Source organism: Dermacentor variabilis, chromosome 2 (genome assembly GCF_050947875.1).
Source record: "Dermacentor variabilis isolate Ectoservices chromosome 2, ASM5094787v1, whole genome shotgun sequence".
NCBI lineage: Eukaryota > Metazoa > Arthropoda > Arachnida > Ixodida > Ixodidae > Dermacentor > Dermacentor variabilis.
Genome location: NC_134569.1, coordinates 249,797,572 through 249,814,978, shown reverse-complemented (window position 1 = coordinate 249,814,978; position 17,407 = coordinate 249,797,572). Strand labels below are relative to the sequence as shown.

At 47.3% G+C, this 17,407-nt stretch overlaps 1 protein-coding gene across 1 annotated transcript in view; it reads right to left on the bottom strand.

The window, feature by feature from the left end:
* Positions 1 to 15,797, bottom strand: part of LOC142570760 (serpin A3-7-like) — a 78,823-nt gene extending 63,026 nt beyond the window's left edge. Inside the window, exons 1-2 of the mRNA XM_075679099.1 lie at positions 15,351 to 15,797; positions 12,800 to 13,093 (exon numbers count right to left, since the gene is read on the bottom strand). Of these exons, the coding sequence (XP_075535214.1) occupies positions 12,800 to 13,093; positions 15,351 to 15,797 (741 nt within the window). The remainder of the gene's footprint in view (positions 1 to 12,799; positions 13,094 to 15,350) is intronic.
* Positions 15,798 to 17,407: the final 1,610 nt, after the last annotated feature.

Below are 17,407 nucleotides of genomic sequence, written 5' to 3'. Positions count from 1 at the left end.
GTCGCGAATGTTTCCCTCAATGCGCACAAGGTGATCAATTGTGGACCGCCCTTCCCTGAAGCCACACTGAAAGGGATCAAGCATTTGGTTTAATTCCAGGAAAGGTATGAGTCGCCGATTAATCATTCTCTCAAACAGCTTACAAATGCAACTTGTGAGGGCTATCGGGCGGTAACTTGACGCCAACGAAGGATCTTTGCCTTGCTTCAGAATGGGAATCACAATCACTTCTTACCATGCAAGTGGAAGATATCTAGCAGCCCAAATAGTGTTAAAAAGTGCAAGTAAAGTCAATTGTGTATCAGTGTGTACGTTCTTAATTATGTCGTACATAATTTTGTCAGGTCCTGGTGCAGAGCTCTTGCACGTGATCAAGGCAGCTCTTAGCTCGGCAATGTTAAAGGGACGGTTGTAAGGCTCATTCTCTCGACCTTTTCTTGGTAATGGCTTACGTTCTTCTGTTTCTTTGTGTTTGAGAAAGGATTGTGTATAATTTGTTGGACTTGACACGCTCTCAAAATATTCCCCAAGTGAGTCGGCCTGGTCTTGCAGTGTATCTCCCTGTGTGTTTACCAGGGGGAGTGAATGTGTTTGCCGCCCTCTACTCCTATTTACTCTGTTCCAGGCTTTGGCCTCATCTCTAAACGAGTTAATACTTGATAAAAACTTGTGCCAGCTTTCTCTTCTGGCCTGTCGGCGGGTTCGCCTGCCTTGGGACTTTATTTTTTTTAAAGTTCATAAGATTCTCTGCAGTGGGAGAAGCGCGTAGCAACCCCCACGCCTTGTTCTGATTCATACGGGCGATCCTACATTCGCTGTTCCACCACGGCACACGTCGTCTGCATGCCAGACCACTCACTTCGGATATGCATTTAGATGTGACATCTATTATGAATGCTGTAAAGAACTCGACTGCAGCATCAATTCCTAACGAAGACAAGTCAGCCCATGAGATACTAGACAGAGATCGAAATTTCTCCCAATCAGCTGTCTCAACCTTCCATCTAGGAGCGTGTGGTGGATATTCATTTTCTTTCGGTGATCTTAGCAGTATAGGGAAGTGGTCGCTGCCGTAAGGGTTGTCGGTAACTTCCCATTCAAGTTCAGGCAGTACAGACGGGGAGACTATGCTAAGGTCTATGGAAGAATAGGTTCTATTTGCAAGAGAGCAATATGTGTGTTCCTTTTTATTCAACAGACAAGCACCAGAAGAAAAGAGGAACTGTTCGAGAAGACGTCCTCGCGCATCTATACGAGGGTCGCCCCACAGGTAGTTATGTGCATTGAAATCGCCAAGAACAACGTAGGGTTCTGGCAATTCATCAATAAAGGACTGAAATTCATGTTTGCTTAGTTTATAATGTGGGGGTATATAAAGTGAGCAAATAGTGATAAGCTTGTTTAGCAGAATGACTCGAAGCGCCACTGCCTCAAGGGCCGTTCGTAGCTGCAAACGTTGACAGGCTATGCTGTTTTGAATTATAATTGCAACACCGCCCGATGATGCGAGAGTCGCGATCTTTGCGAATAGTAACGTGTTGTCGAAGAAAATTTGTTTGTTTTGGTTTTAAGTGTGTTTCCTGTAAACACAGCACTTTTGGATTGTGTTTATGGATGAGTTCTTGCACGTCATCAAGATTCTTTAGAAGACCTCTGACATTCCTTTGTATGATTTGCGTATCCATATTTCAAGAAAATTGGTGCTGTGTTTACGGAAACGGAAGTGATGTCTTAGGTTACAGAGCTCTTTTGAGGCCCTGTAACGGGGCTTCTGCCCTTTCTGGAGCGTTCGAGGGAGCCTCGCCGCTCCTTAGGCGTTTGGTGCGCCTTGAGGACAGGTGTAGTGTCCATTGCCTCTAGCGAGGCGCCGGACACATGCTCTTGAGAGCGAGAAGATTTCCGAGTGAGTCCTGCCTCGGAAGGCAAGACCCTTGCGCCCACCAGCCCGGAGGTCGATGGGGCACCCTGCGGGATTTGGCTGCGCCGGCTGTTGCCAGCTCTGGGAGGGGCCGAGGAGGTTTGGGCAGCCTCAGCTGCGCCCACCTTCGGGGTCGATGGTCCCCCCCTGCTGTGTTGACGGAGCAGCGCTAGTTGAAACCGCCGCGGGGGCAGATGGCGTAACTGCCGACTCACTGCTTCTGGGTCGGACAGCCGCCGGAGGCCGTTGTGACGCTGCCCCCTTACGCGCCACATCGGCAAAGCTGCTCTTGGACAGGTATGACACCCGCCTCCGTGCCTCTTTGAAAGTGATATTTTCTTTTACTTTTATGGTCACAATTTCTTTTTCTTTTTTCCAGGACGGGCAGGCGCGCGAGTATGCGGCATGCTCGCCATCACAGTTAACACAATGTGGAGTGTTCTGGCACGTTTCTGAGGAATGTTCTTTGTCACCGCACTTGGCACAAGTCAGCCGGCCTCGACAGTTCTGTGAACTGTGGCCGAAACGTTGGCACTTAAAGCATCTGAGAGGATTGGGAACGTATGGTCGAACAGGAAGTTTGATATAACCGGCGTCGATGGACTCGGGAAGGACACTTGAGCCGAACGTGAGTATCAGGTGTTTCGTCTTGATCTCTTTTCCATCTCGCCTCATCTTAATTCGTCTAACATTTATAACATTCTGGTCACTGAAGCCCTCCAAGAGTTCAGCCTCAGTGAGCTCCATCAAGTCATCATCAGAGACAACACCACGGGTGGTGTTCATCGTGCGGTGCGGGGTTATAATTATTTGGGTTTCCCCAAATGACACTAGTGTTGACAATTTTTCGTATTGTTTTTGATCGCGGAGCTCCAGGAGGAGATCACCGCTTGCCATCCGCGACGCCTTATATCCAGGACCAAAGGCTTCAGTCAATGACTTGGAAACAAGGAAGGGTGAGATTGTTCGTACTGGCTTATCTGTTTTTGCAGAATGGATGGCATGGAAACGCGGGAACGATTCTTTTTGGCGGCAAAAAAATTGAAAGACTTCATCGGTGCGCCCTCTTTTCTGAGGGCGATCAGGTAGTGGAGGGAAGGAAGTAGCCGTGTGTGGACGTGTAGTTTTCGGAAGCAACGCCAGCCACCCACCATGGAGTCCAACAAGGGGACGCTGCAGGGCCTGAAAAACAGGGCCTGCAAACGCCAGCTGTACGTTGCCGCTATAACCCAATATGATATAACCAAGTTTGGCTACTCACACAAGGTTAACCCTTGCTGCCAGGAAGGTCGGAAGTAATAAAGAAATGAGAAGGAGACAGGAAAGGTGGAAAGTAAGAAAAAGACGAAGGTTGTAGGGAGAGAGAGACAGGAAAAGGCAACTACCGATTTACCCCGGGTGGGTCAGTCCGGGGGTGTCGTCTTTGTGAAGCAGAGGCCAAAGGGGTGTGTTGCCTCCGCCGGGGGGCCTTAAAGGTCCAAACACCCGGCATCGGCTCAACCCCCAGGATCCCCCTTTCCCCAGACACGGCTAAGCCGCGCACGGCTACACGCGGGAGGGTCCAATCCTCGTGTGCTCGGGTCCGTGGTGTCGCAACACACCAAACGCCTGCTTGCGCAGACGCCCCTGCGGGGTTTTGATGTTCAGTCGTGATCTGCACACATAAAAACTCTAGAGTCGTAGGAATATCAATGTAAAAGCTATCGAAATGATAAGACACAGTGACCAGAACACCGCCGCCACGTGCGACTGCGTGATCACAGCGAAATATGAAATACCACTTTTGGGTAGCGAGGATTTCCGTGCTTCTAACAGAATCATTCAGCCATGTTTCCGTTAGGACAATAATGTCGGCCGATGTGGTATCGGCGGCACAACAAAGGTCATCGCGATTGCGAACAACACTGCGTATATTTGTGAACAGCACTGAAATACCAGGGATCGGCTGCGCACGCTGACGGAGGCGCCCAGCCAGCTATCTCGAATCATCAGAACCACCTGCGGCACTGGGATCAACACGTGAAGTAGTAGCATACACGCTAGTTTGTTCACAAACGCTATCACTTTCATCACAATAGGAATAATAATATTTGGGGTTTTACGTGCCAAAACCACCTTCTGATTATGAGGCACGCCGTAGTGGAGGACTCCGGAAATTTTGACCACCTGGGGTTCTTTAACGTGCACCTAAATCTAAGCACACGGGTGTTTTCGCATTTCGCCCCCATCGAAATGCGGCCGCCGTGGCCGGGATTCGATCCCGCATCACAATAGGAATAGCATTTCTTGTTTAAGAATAACCTTACGTGCCTCAGTTTGAAGCGCGTGTTAGGCGCCGTTGCCTTCGCAAAATCCACCAGTTTTTTTCTAGCATGTCTTGCAGATGGACTAAAATCTTCAGACATAGAAACATCTGAAACTTTGAGTTTAGACTGAGCATTTATTAGCATTTCCTTTGTTTTGTAGTTAGAAAATTTCACCATTATTGGCCGCGTTTTCGCAGACTCTGCAATGCCGATTCGGTGGGCCCGGGCGATATCGGTACTAGAAAGGGTAATTGACATATTTTGCTGTATTATGTTCACAATTTTTTTTTTCCTCTGACTGCAACCATGTTTCGGTGCTTTCGGTGCTTTCATGTATACCGAATAATAAGAGGTTATCTCGACGGGATCTATCTTCCAGGTCATTCATTCGGACCCTTAATGAACAATTTTCTTTGGCTAGTCGTTCAGCAGTTGGCTTGAGAGCATTAAGGTCCTGACGGACGGATTCAAGACCCGCAAGTTTGGCCTCAACATATATAAGCCGGTTTGAAATATCAGTAACCTTCACGTCTAGTTCCTCTTGACTAAACCGAGTTCAATATTTCGACCTGCCCTTGTTCAATGTTTGTTGAGCGGGTTCTGAGATCCTCTAGAAGGGCGCGTATGGCGCCACTGTCAGATACGGACGTCGAGTTTTGAGGGTTGGTACGACTGCTATGGCAGTCGTACCAACCCTGTTATGTTAGAACACTGCTATGTTAGAAGTGCCTTTCTTTTCATAACTGCGGGTGATCGCTGTGTTGAGAGTGGCGGTCGAAGAGAAGTACGGCAGCACGAATCCCGTAATTGTTTGCTTGGCACCCAACTGAATAATTTAAGATGATCAGTTGGCTGAGTAGTGAAACTTGTGCAGCTAGCACGGCTGTATCTATTTGTTTATGCGTGCGTGCAAACAGTACGCTTGTTGCACTTCGGTCGAAGCTCCAGCTGCTGTAGCACGCCAGCCATCGCCACGTTTTGGCGTCGTTATCCCTGACGCTAAGAGGAAATATGGTCTCACGAATTCAAGATGAGGGAACATGTTTTCAAAAACACGACACCTAACGCCGTAGGAAGCCTGTACATGGGTGGTAATCATGAATTTTTGCTCGGTACGTATCAAGGAAGCTCGCAGTCCGTCCACCATTGCAAGCAGACGGAGCTGCACGGACAGTGCATTGATTGGCTCGTGTTCGCCAACTAATGTTAGCTCATGGTTTGGTTTAAGTCCCTGTATATGCTTTCTAAATAAGGAAGCCTGCACAGATACTCTAAGCCGAACAATTGGGGCCTAAATTCCTGCCCTCCTCCCACCTACGGCTTCCTTTGATTAACAATATCTGATCTGGAAGGCCGTGCGTTTGCAAACTGCATGCGCCTGAAGCGATGAGAATCTTAGAGGCAATATGCTCTGCGTTTTTTTTCTTATATACATTTCCTTAAGCATCGTATCACAAAGTCAAAGTACACACTTCTTGGACCCACCGAATTCGTTAAGGGGTCCCTACGGATTGTTATTAGGAAAAAAACACGAAATTTTCTAATTCAAGATACGTTTTTCTAAAAACCGCAGCGTTGCGCTACTGCAGTATTTGTTTGGTCCTCAGACTACGTTGGTTGCAATAAGTGCTTGCTGCAGTAAGGCGGTATAGTTGAATTACATTTTAGAAGTGCCTATACAAAATGTGTTCCTTGTCGTGTGCATTAATCATCGCAAAACCTTCCGGACTCGTGTAACGCCATTAGTTTGCCGTGTGTTTCGTGCGATCCACCAGTGTACACTGAGTGAGTGTCCTACTACAGCGCCCGTCCGAGCTTCCTTTGTTCTGCCGAGCTGCCTGCACGCACTCTCGTGAAAAGCCTGGTACTGTGGCTTCTAATCATAGTGCATGGAAGAGTTTGTTGAAGGTTGAGCTTTTGTGTAGCTGGAGTTCATCGGATGTTCTACAGTGGTTGCGCCAGAAAAAATGTCGGTGCCTCGGTGCCTGTGAGACGAAGGAGCGTTTGCTGACTACGTCTTGAAATGTAAGCAAGTTTGGCGCTTGCGCGCATTCTTGAAGCTTATGGTTCATGTAATGAGCGTCGTGTAGCTAGCTAGAGCAGAGCTCTTTCTGAACGTAGGTTGCACATGTTGCTGTGCTCATTTAGCAGGCAATTTCTCGAAAGCTTCATCTGATGTTACAGCGTACAAGTATTATTCTGTGAAGTATATGCTACCCGCCTTGATTTCTATGACTGGATGGGCACACAATAATGAAAACACTGAAAGTTGCTGTTTGCTCGGTAGTTTCCTGGCAAGAAATGCTGCGTTATATAGGCATTCCCGCAAGTACAGTACATGTGTAATGTATACGTCGATGTGTCATGGCACACGATTGCTAAGTTTGACGCTTGAGCAGATATAGCCTTTTATGAAGTTCTTTGTAAGTATGCAGTTCGGTGTGAAGGTCCGCGTCGCGAGAACCTGTGTGCATTGTTTATGTTCTTGAGTGTCTTCGCGTATTTGTCTTCTATGTTGCAGAGTAGATACAGGCCGATGTTACAATAACGAGGTTTCTTTTTAGTCGAGACATGTCAATCAGACGCTGGTCTTTACTATATATATATATATCTATATATATATATATATATATATATATATATATATATATATATATATATATATATATATATATGTATATATATATATATATAAAGGCCAGCGTCTGATTGAAATAGCCCAATATTACAATAACGAGGTTTAATAATATACCTCGCAGTATCGGCGCATTTCTGCTCTAGAGCATAGACAAATACGCGAAGACACTCAAGAACACACACACGCACCCACACACACACACATATATATATGAGGAACAGGATGTCAGCTCTTGTAATCGTCGGTTAGGACAGTGCGTAATAGAGTAAGGACTTCTATTTTGTAGGTAGCGATACTTACCGCTCGATTTCTATGCCACTCTTTTGGCCCACCGCTAACGGCTGGCTATTCCAGTATGTAACATGGGCCGAGGCGTGAGTCAGACCACTAACGAATACGGAAAAGGACTAACATCGCTACAAGATCGCGGCCTAGCTTTCAGCATGCTTTTCATGTGCTCAATAATTTTTTCTCAATCCAATGCTCTATGTTGCACTATATATTGAATTTTGTGGATGATCGTCCTGGTAGTCTGTTGTTGCTCCTGATGTCGTTCCTTCCTGAAATTTCACTTGTCACAAAATAGCAGTGTAACCTCGTGAGATATAGCGAAGAGACATTTGTACAACCAGACGCAGATTGATGCAACTGGTTGTGTAATGCACTCTTTGCAATTACACATGACCCTGTTAAATCCCAAATTTCCACCTTTACAGTGCAATAAATAAACATTTCTTACTGTTGAAAGCTATGCGTTTTTCGGATGCATCCCTACACCCCGCAGGAACCTGCTGCACTGCTGGAAGCTGGACAGCACAACGACAAAGCACCTTATCTGCTTCCTTTCACAAAGGTGCGTACAAAACTGTCACATGCTTGTTAGTAGTAGGATACGTTTGTGTAATATGCAATCATCTTACTGTATGTGAAATTGTCAGGATTTCTGGTACCAGATCACTTGAATTTTATCTTTTGGTGATCTGGAGTTCCCTCAGTTTAATTAAGTTACCAAAGTAGCCTCCTCTGAGTTACATATAATTGGGGGCTTGAGTAATTATGCAAGATATACTCCATACAGGCTTAAAATTATCAAGCTAAATTGCCTTTCTAAGAACCTCATTGAGATGCATAAGGTGCTCAGACGTGTATCGTTGTTGTCTTTTCATTACGAAGTCTTGTGCATTTAAATTCTCACACTATCGCCTGTGTGCCTATATTCTTCCCTCCAATTGGTCACACTTATGTGTTGCATACCATACTTCAGCTCCTAAAGCATTTGCATAAAACAATATATTTTATTGCTTTATTAGGTAAATGCTGAATTCCTAGTCACACTATGAGAGTTCAATTCCTCAAGCTTAAACCAAATCATTAACCTTTTAATGTTAGATTCTCACTACGAGTCCCAAGTGCAGGTTCGCTTCAGGCTGGAAGCTGGTCTCCTTTATACATTACAAAATTTTGAGTTGGCAGCGTGGTATAGGAAACTGCAGAATCATAACAACCAGCTCAGTGCAGTAGTTGTAAGCCATACCATCACAGCGCAGCTGAATACTGACAATTCACTGTTACATCGCCATATTTTTGCTCAATATTATTGCTCTTTTTCAGTTGGGGTGGGATAAAGCTTGTTCTTTGCAGTTTTTTATCTGTAATGCGAAGAACTCATTTTACTTTCCCTTGGATTTACCAAGATGTCACAAGGAGCCTTGCTTCAAGCTCAAGCTGCCCTGGATTTAATTTTTGAAATCTTTACTTTTTATTGTAGTGTAATTATTTCTTGCACTCTTAGCGAATTGAGGTTTCGTACTGTGAATAATGCACTCTAGAGGGCCTAGATACATGCCTACCACCTACCAGGCCTACCACCTAAATACACGGTTTGGGCAAAAAATACCTTAATACTTCCGCGCAAAAGTTCTATCATCGACAGTTTGTTGGAATTAAGCTTGTCTGGTCGGAGTGAAACATGACAAAGAAAGACAAACTGACAAAATAAAACTTTTAAAGCTAGACATTTTGGCTTCCATGCGAAAGCCCTATTCGCAATTGGGCAAAAGCTAGAAGACCCTATTTAACTAGGTTTTAGCATGTGACGCAGGCACGGCGCATAAGGCAGGGAGAGTTCCTTCGTTTCCATAAGCGCTGTCCTGTTGATTGTATCTCTAGTGACCCCAAAGGTAAATGCGTGGATTTCAAATTTTTTCCTGGCCAGCTATACTAGAGTTCATCCAGTCACTGTTGTACTTAATCATTGCTGCGTGCTCTTCCAAAGCATCTGACGCCACGAGTTGCCATTTGCTTCAAGCAAAGTGCTTTTCAGCTGCTTGTCTCCCATTGTTCAAGCTAGCTGAGCGAAATACAAATTTACATGCACATTTTAATTTTGAGTATAGGGCATGTAATTGTGGAGCCTTGCTGTAGAATTACATATAGATTTCTTTCATGGTGTATTTTGTGCATTTAATTTTTTCATTCTACAAGCAAGAATATATAGAATTTGGCAATTACAGTGTTTGAAGTTTGTTCATAACTATATTCAGTATGCGTTTGTTCTAAATACTTGTTCAGCATTAATCTGTCATATAGAATGTAGAATACTATTTGTAAGACATTATGGTTATGTGCATTCTATAGCTGAGCATTCCAGGCAGCTGCGTTTATTAATGATCAGTTCACTGTTGCTAAATGCAAGAAAAGTCTAGTAACAGGGAATGTGTGAAGGACTTTCAAGTTTGTAAAGTTATTACTTCCTAAGTGATGTCATCGCATTTATTGACACTTAGGCATGTCTGGCTGAAGCTGCTCTAAGAAGTTTCAATATCCTTGCTGCAACTGGTTTATCACTGCTTTACACAATTGTATGATTCCTACATGTAGCAGCTGCACATTCTTTGCACCAGTACCGCTTCATTCGCTTTTTGGGTGGTGTTCAAATGCCCACAATGACGCCAATGAAAAAAAAGTTTTGTGCCCCAGATGTGTGAATGCCATTCTAAGCATGTGTGGCAAGGCAGTCAGTTAAAACCGGCGCTTTTATTGTAGGTCATTTAAAGTTCTTGTGCATGACTGCTAGATGCTGTCCCGCCCACATATACTGATACAATACATCAGGCTATTTTAAAAATTTTTGCATTTTTCCTTCCTTAGCTCACAGCAAGGCAACTTATCATGAGGCGGATATGAAGAGTGCATTATCGTCGCTGCTTGCTTGTGGCTTCGAAGGACATGTATGAAAGGGTTGCTAGAGAAATATCACTGTTTGGAAAGATTGTGTTTTGCTAACAGATGCATTTATATCTCACTCATGTGCAAAGTTACATCAGAACAACACCAGAATACTTCACAAAATTCTGGAGAAAGCGGGAAATGTCACGAGAGTGTTTCTGAAATGGACAAGTAACTTGCAAGGATGTTTCTTAGATGAGCAACAGAAAGTTGGAAAATGTTAATAGGAAGTTTCTAGGTGGAGAAATAAAATTCTGATAGAATGTTACTATAGTTTCTAAAAAGTATGAAGACGGTTAGTAAATCCTGTTTTTATTGGTTCAAGCATGTTCATTCATGGTTTAAAGAAAGTTCGGAAATAAATTCTTTTTCAATATCGGTGGCCAATAGTCGACACGAAGTTGGTGCGAAGTTTGTAGGAAGTTTAAAAACGGTTTGAAAACATTCAATAAACCGTTGGTAGGTTCCAGTAATACTGTCTAAAAATTTTATTCAAAGTTGCTAGAAATTTTTCTAAGGGCGTATTCACGATAACGAGGTTACGTTGCCCACAAAGATCTAACATTGACTTCCCGCAGTTGTCGGTATAACCATCTAGATCCTGTATGTGAGCATTCATGTCACATAATAGGATAATTTCGGCATGATTACCGACACTTATTCATTCCACTCACTCTCGATCCTTCTCTGTGCAATTATTTCCGGTCCACAAATGCGTTACTCCCAGCCAAGTTTTTTTCCCACTGTACCTGATAACCAAAGATGCTCTTGACATTTTGAATTTACTCTCTTTCATTTGGCTCCCTGATGGATGAGTATTCCGACCCCCCTCCATTCCTTTCCGACTTAGTTCTGTTGCACCCTTCCCAAAGATAATTCTCAAACCATGGCTGATCTTCCGAATCTCTAAGGTGTGTTTCTGTAACTGCGAGCGCTCCTATTTGTTTTCTATTCAACTGTTCCTCAATCTCTGCCCACTTTTTCTTTCTTCTGCCGCCCTGCATGTTTATGTAGCCTACTGCATGTTGAGCTCCATTTCTCATTTCTTGTTTACCTCTTTCTTCTGTTATTGACGGCGACGCTATTCTGAGGTTCCCCTATGGGACCTCTTCATTACTACCTACTCTGGCCTCCTAGGTGCCCGTGGGCCCCCTAAAAAAGCAACAGCTTGACCAGCAAGTCACCAGCCAACTTCTCGTCCAAGCCTCTAATTAAAGTGTATCCCGTCTCGTTCAAAATCACCGCACCTTCTCACTTCCGTTTACTTCAACAACCTCGAAACCTTTCTCTGGGCTCATTTTCCATATCGCCTCATTAGCAGCCACTACGCCTCTTTGTACGTGACTTTCACGTACGGGCACCTCTGGCACCGTGCACACCACTATCTGCACCTGAGGGGACTGGTCGCGCTAGTCATCTAGCCCGCCTGCTACTATGACAAGGTTGCGCACGTGGGCATATTCACGAGCTTTGCTTTTGCTCGCTCCATGACACAACCCAGCGTCCGACTAGGAAATGTCCCTACCGCCACCCTTATATCGCTTTTCACCCTCTCCAGAATTGCTTCTGAGGACCTAGCCAGGTTTGTGCCGCCGGCGATAATCACCATTTCACTCTCTCGTTCCTTTCTCTGCTTCCCTTTGTTCTTTTCCGCGTGATTCGGACTTGACAGGGGGCATTCACCCCTGCTCTCCTGCTTTTTGCGCGTGGCGGCGTCAAGGTAGGTGCCGCTCTTTCCAGCTACCTCCTGTTCAAGTTGCACGCATTCCGGGTGCTTTGCTGAGACTCCCTCTCCTGACACGTCGGGAGACTGCGTTCCATTGTAACGACCATTTTCGTTCACAGTGGCGGCCCTGTTCAGCTTTTCCTCGGTTGCTTCAAGTCTTTTTTCCACTACCTTCTCTCCATCACGCTCCATATTTAGCTCATTTTTGAGCCCTTCGGCCTGTTTGACAAGCTCGCCCTGGAAAGCCTCCGTTTTCTTCAGGCTAGCATCGACATCACAGTGTGTGCCATTTGACTCGATCCCCTCTACATTCTCATCCGTCCCTTATCTGCCTTGAGGGACCCAACGAACACTGGACGCTTTCCCGACTTTCTTGGCATGTATTGCGCGGCTTTTTGAATGCGAATACTATAATACTATAATAATAGTATAATAATGCAGAGCACGTGATTCTAGCAAGAAGTGTCACTCGCGAGAGGGCGCCACTCCATGTTCTCACCGCTGATAGCGAAGAGAGCGCGATGAGGACGGTGCAGCGTAACCATGAGGAAGAAAGTGGAGTAGGAGGGATTGGCAAAAGCTTAAAAAAGCACAGCGCCGCGCAGGACGTGCTCTGGGGCTACGATCTCTACTAGATGAAGCCCGAGTTGCGCGCGTCGTCTGTTTACCGATGGCGCTATCGATAAGGCATGCAGCGAGCGCGTCCGCCGATACCATATATGGAAACAAAGCACTGCGTGATGCGAAGTGTGTTGTAGCAGCTGCTGTGAATCGCGCCCACGCGCCACCTACGCGCTGCGTCTAGCGATCCCCCAATTAGCGACGCAGTCGCGCTACACCTAGTTCCGTTTGCAACGTGCCGTAGGAGACACATTGTCCGCGCCAGCCAATGTATCGCGAAATGAAAACACGCATAGAGTTCCGCTCACATTTTTCATTAGGGAGTATCGTAATCGCCAGTGAAACACTCTGAGCACACTGACCTCGGGCGTAAGATTGACGCAGAGCTCGTCGAACTTTCCCGTTGGCAGAATGATGGTGGCCGAGTAGGCGTCGCTCGAGAAAGGCAGCTCGACGGCGCGCAGGCCCAGCTCCTGGATGCAGGCGTAGCCAACCACGGCCGTCTGTCCCATCGTCGGCACGGCCGTCCAGCTGCCGAATGGACGCCGCATCGTCGGCATCTTGGGGAAGGGCAACTTCCACAGCGTGTCCAGCGTGGCCGAGCTCAGGAGCACGATGCGGCTGTCGCCGTCCAGGGGGCAGTCTGGAGGGATCACCTGTGCCACACAGCGAGAAGAGGATGTCAGCCATTGCACTGTCCGAGCTATAATACTAGGCTGTAATGAGCCCGAATGCATAAATGTATGGCTGGCAGAAAATAACTCTAGATGCAGTAAAAAAATTTGGAGAACACTTAAAGGGCCCCACACCAGGCCCCATAGCAAATTTTGGTTATACAATTAAAGTGGTTACGTTTCCTCTACGAAGCGTTCTGCCGCAAAGCTTCTTCAGATCGGCTCAGTAATAGATGAGATAGAAATATTTCAGTGCCGTGAACCAATAATTTTAGCAGGTGGGCTCCACTGCCAAGCAAGGTGGTCTCTCCTCTTACCCAGTCTAGCCTTCGCAAGCGAAATTCCCTTCCTGCGTTCTCCAATACCAGACCTCGAGTATTGCGTGACGCATACGTCACAGGCCCCGCCTTCATTTCTTTTTCTCCTCGCTTCTTGTTTTTTTTTTTTCCGGCGCTAGGCATTTCAACTGACGGCGTCGCGCGCGAGCTGTTCTCTCGCGCAGCGCACGATATTGCGCGCTGCGCAAAAGGAAACATGACTACAGGTATAATTAAGTGCTGCACTAATACTGAGGCCGAACAAGCGGATCGCAGAGCATGATCCCACGCTGGAGCACGGTAAAAAATTGCTTAGTTTCAATGACTACGCTCGTCACCGCACGACCGCGGGAACAAGCATACGAAGCGGAAGTGCATCTCCCTTGCTTCGGTGCGAAGTAAAACAAAAAACGCGCAGACATTCCGTTTGGGTGTTTTATTATTTCTCTAAACTTCAATTCGTCAATTCAAGCAACAGATCGCACAAATAACAGATGTTGTCTGGAATAATTCTCGAAGTCACGTGTCACCACGAGCGACGTCACACTGCGGACATGATTACGTAGGCCCAAGGGCACGACCACGTCACCGTCCGGCTTGGAGCGCGGCGGCCGCGACGAGAAGGAAAAATGCCGTTCGGTTTGAAATTTCAGGGGCCGAATCTTATAACGGTTCGGAATACGAACCGTTCGCTTCGCCGCTTACGTCACTAAATGTGCCACTCCCAAGCCGGTGGTGGTGGAAGGGGAGGACGCGACCAATAGATGAGAGGGTGCCACCTATGAAGTGTACGTCATTATATGATGCTCTAATCGAGGAATTGCAGAATGTTTCTGCTTGCTAAATAAATGTAAAATATAAATTAAATATTATATGCCAAGTTCTGAAGTACAAACGTGTGGTGCCTGGCGTTTACGCAATGCAGAAGTAATTTATTAATGTCATTCTTTTTCACTCTGAGCCGACAGGCGGTATAGCAAGCGTAAATACATTACGCTTGCAACGCTATGTCGTCTGCTACCAGGAGCTCGCACAATGCACGCAACAGGAACGCACTGCCAGTACTTTTAAGTAGCGAGCGCGACAAAACCGTGAACTGGTTCTTAGGGACACCTTTACTTGCCGACTATATCAATTTTCCTTCTTTTTTCGCCCTTCGTCATCGGCTCGCACATGATTCGCTCGCCGCCGCACTGCGTCCACCGCGTCCATCATCGCGTCCACATCGCTCCCGCGATACGGACGCTCTGGTAGTTATGGGGCCTACTATATTTAAAACACTTCCAAGGTGATCCTTCTGTGTTACCAGCCTCATGCGAAAAAGGGGTTTTATTCGCAATAATTTTTCGTTCGTAAATACTCTTATGCTATTGGTAGGCCACCTGCACTGTATCTCCAGCATCAGCATACGGAGCAAGTTTACCCGCCGCGGTGGCTTAGCGGCTATGGTGTTGCGCTGCTAAGCGAAAGATCTAATCCCGGCCGCGGCGGCCGAATTTCGATGTGTACGATTAGCGAAAAAACGCTCGTCTCTTGTCCGTTGGGGACACGTCAAAGATCTCCTGGTAGTCAAAATTTATCCGGAGGCCGCCACTACGGCCTGCCTCATAATCAAATGATTGTTTTGGAATGCAAAACTCCAGAATTCCATTTAAGGCAGCAAGTTTTTCTAACCAACCACTCTATCCTCGGAAGTTTTTCTGAATATGAGCCCAGACATTTTTGCACAGTACGTATACTGTCTTGCAGCACCCATCATATCTGCTTTGTTATGGTCTCGGCTGATTTCCTTGACGCTGCCAGCAGCTGCCCACAACAGGGCACGCGGCTTCCACACAACCTGGTTGCCTAAGTAGATCGAATGGCTCGCTCGCACGCGCTTCGTAGCCGCCACGAAGAATGAAACGAGAGAGCCCGTTCACCTGCTTGATGCCTGTGATGGCCTCGGCCCAGGTGTTGACTAGCCGGCGTTCTTCGGCGCTGCGGCGCGCCAGGTTGGCCGGCGACACCAGCGTGCGATAGACGCGCTGGCCGATCTTGCGGAACGAGTCGCTCAGCGGAAGGTTGCTGTTGACGAGGATGCGGTTGGCCATCCTGAAAGCGGTGTCCTCGTCCTCCGGCGCCGGCGAGTTGCCAAACGGCGCGAACACCAGGATGCGCCGCATGGACGTGTGGAACTGCGGCAGCTTCACCTTGAGTGCCTCGGCCATCTCGCGCTCGGTCGTGCGCTGGGCTCCCGCCATGAGCAGCGACACCACGATCATGGCGGCGTGCGGCGACACTAGCACGTTGTCGTTGGGGCACTGGGTGAACAGGTTACGGAAGATGTGGCAGCCCAGCAGGCTGATCGCCTGAGGAGCGTTGTCCATGGCTGACACGGCAGGAACCTCGCTGTCCTCGCGCAGCCACCAAGGAGCTTCTTCTTCTTCGGCGGATGTCCCACGAATTAGGCCGGTGAATTAATCGGAATTGCGCAAGCTTTTACGTCTGTCTCTGCAATACGTCGAAATAAGTATGAGCATTCCTTCCTTTTGTGAGAGCGCCTACTGCAGAGCGGTCCTCATCTTCTCATTTCCAAGCAGAAGATATTCGCAACGACTGGCGTTTCAACGTTATCTCCTGACGCAGCTCGTTACGCATTTCTCTCAGTCGAAGATATAGCTCAACCACTGCTTGTTTCGGGCTAAAACTCATGTTCTTCCTCTAAGCGAAGGGGCTTCGCAGGAAGCATCCCACTTCCACGTACCCATCAATATCCTGATCCCCGCTGTAAGAGTTGAGGAGGACGTCGGGATGAAAAGCTTGGGAGGTTTATTTACATTATTTACAGTGAGCGTCAATTAATAGTCTTAAAGTCATTACGGGCCGGCAGCAACTCGGACGCTGCGGCCCGCGGCAAGAAGCTCGAAAGAGAAGAATCAAGGAATGCTCTAGGAATGCTCTACTGCTGCTCCCGGTCTGCGTCTTTTAAGCCCTTAGGTGTCTCGAAGACACGTCACGTTCGGCCAATGGGAGAGCATGCTCAGGTGACGCCATTTTCGGCCAATCGGCGAGCCCGCTCGTATGTCGTCATTTTCGGCCAATGGTAGGAGCCCGTGCGATGGTGTCACACCCGGCGGAGAGGGTCTTTGTTTGGTCCTCAATTGTCCGAGGGCTTATTTCTCCCTGCGGTCTTGCCTTGCTGACTCGCAATGCGCCGTCACAATAGGTGGAGGGGGGCGATGCTGCCCTGTTTTCACGGTGCATTACAGCCGTCTTGCTTCGGGACCCACTTTACCCGCAACAGTGCCAGGCTCTCGCTTCACTTTCGGGAAGAGTCAAGCAGTGAATAGCTCCACATGCGGCAAACGAAGTGGGGGCCGCCAACTTGTTTGCACGTGCCGCGCCTCAGGAATGTGGTATCCGTGCTTCTGCGCTCCTTAATTAGCTGTGGTGCGATTCGATGTGGTCTGGTGAACTCGAAGTAGGCTCAGGAAACGGTCCCGTATCTAACAGCTCGTCCTCGCCCCGGAAGTTCGGAATGGCCGGTGAACTCAATTCGCTGGCCATGAGGAACGCTGAAAGAACCTGCAGGGTACTGGTGTCGACCCTCGTTTGACGAACTTCGGGATCCTGGGCCCCGGAGACCGCACGTCAAACAAACAAAACAACACAGCGCTGCACCACGTGTAATTGCAGGCTCTTCACCCCTGACTCGCCAGGCTATTACTGAGTCAAAATGAACCCTGATCTTTTATTTCCCCAATTTTGACAAAGCAGTTCAACCACCTTTCCAAATCGCTGTCCATTTAAATCTCCCCGAATGCCGACAAGACCAGAGTGCTATTGTTGTTGCGAAACAAAAGGTCGTTGTCGTTGCAAACAAATAATGAAAACAGCCGAACATACTTAAGTGGCCTAATTTCGCGAACAGCCTGTTCACACCCTAGCGCAGTGGCGTACTTATCTCATGTACTGTTGCCACTGAACAGTCTGGCCA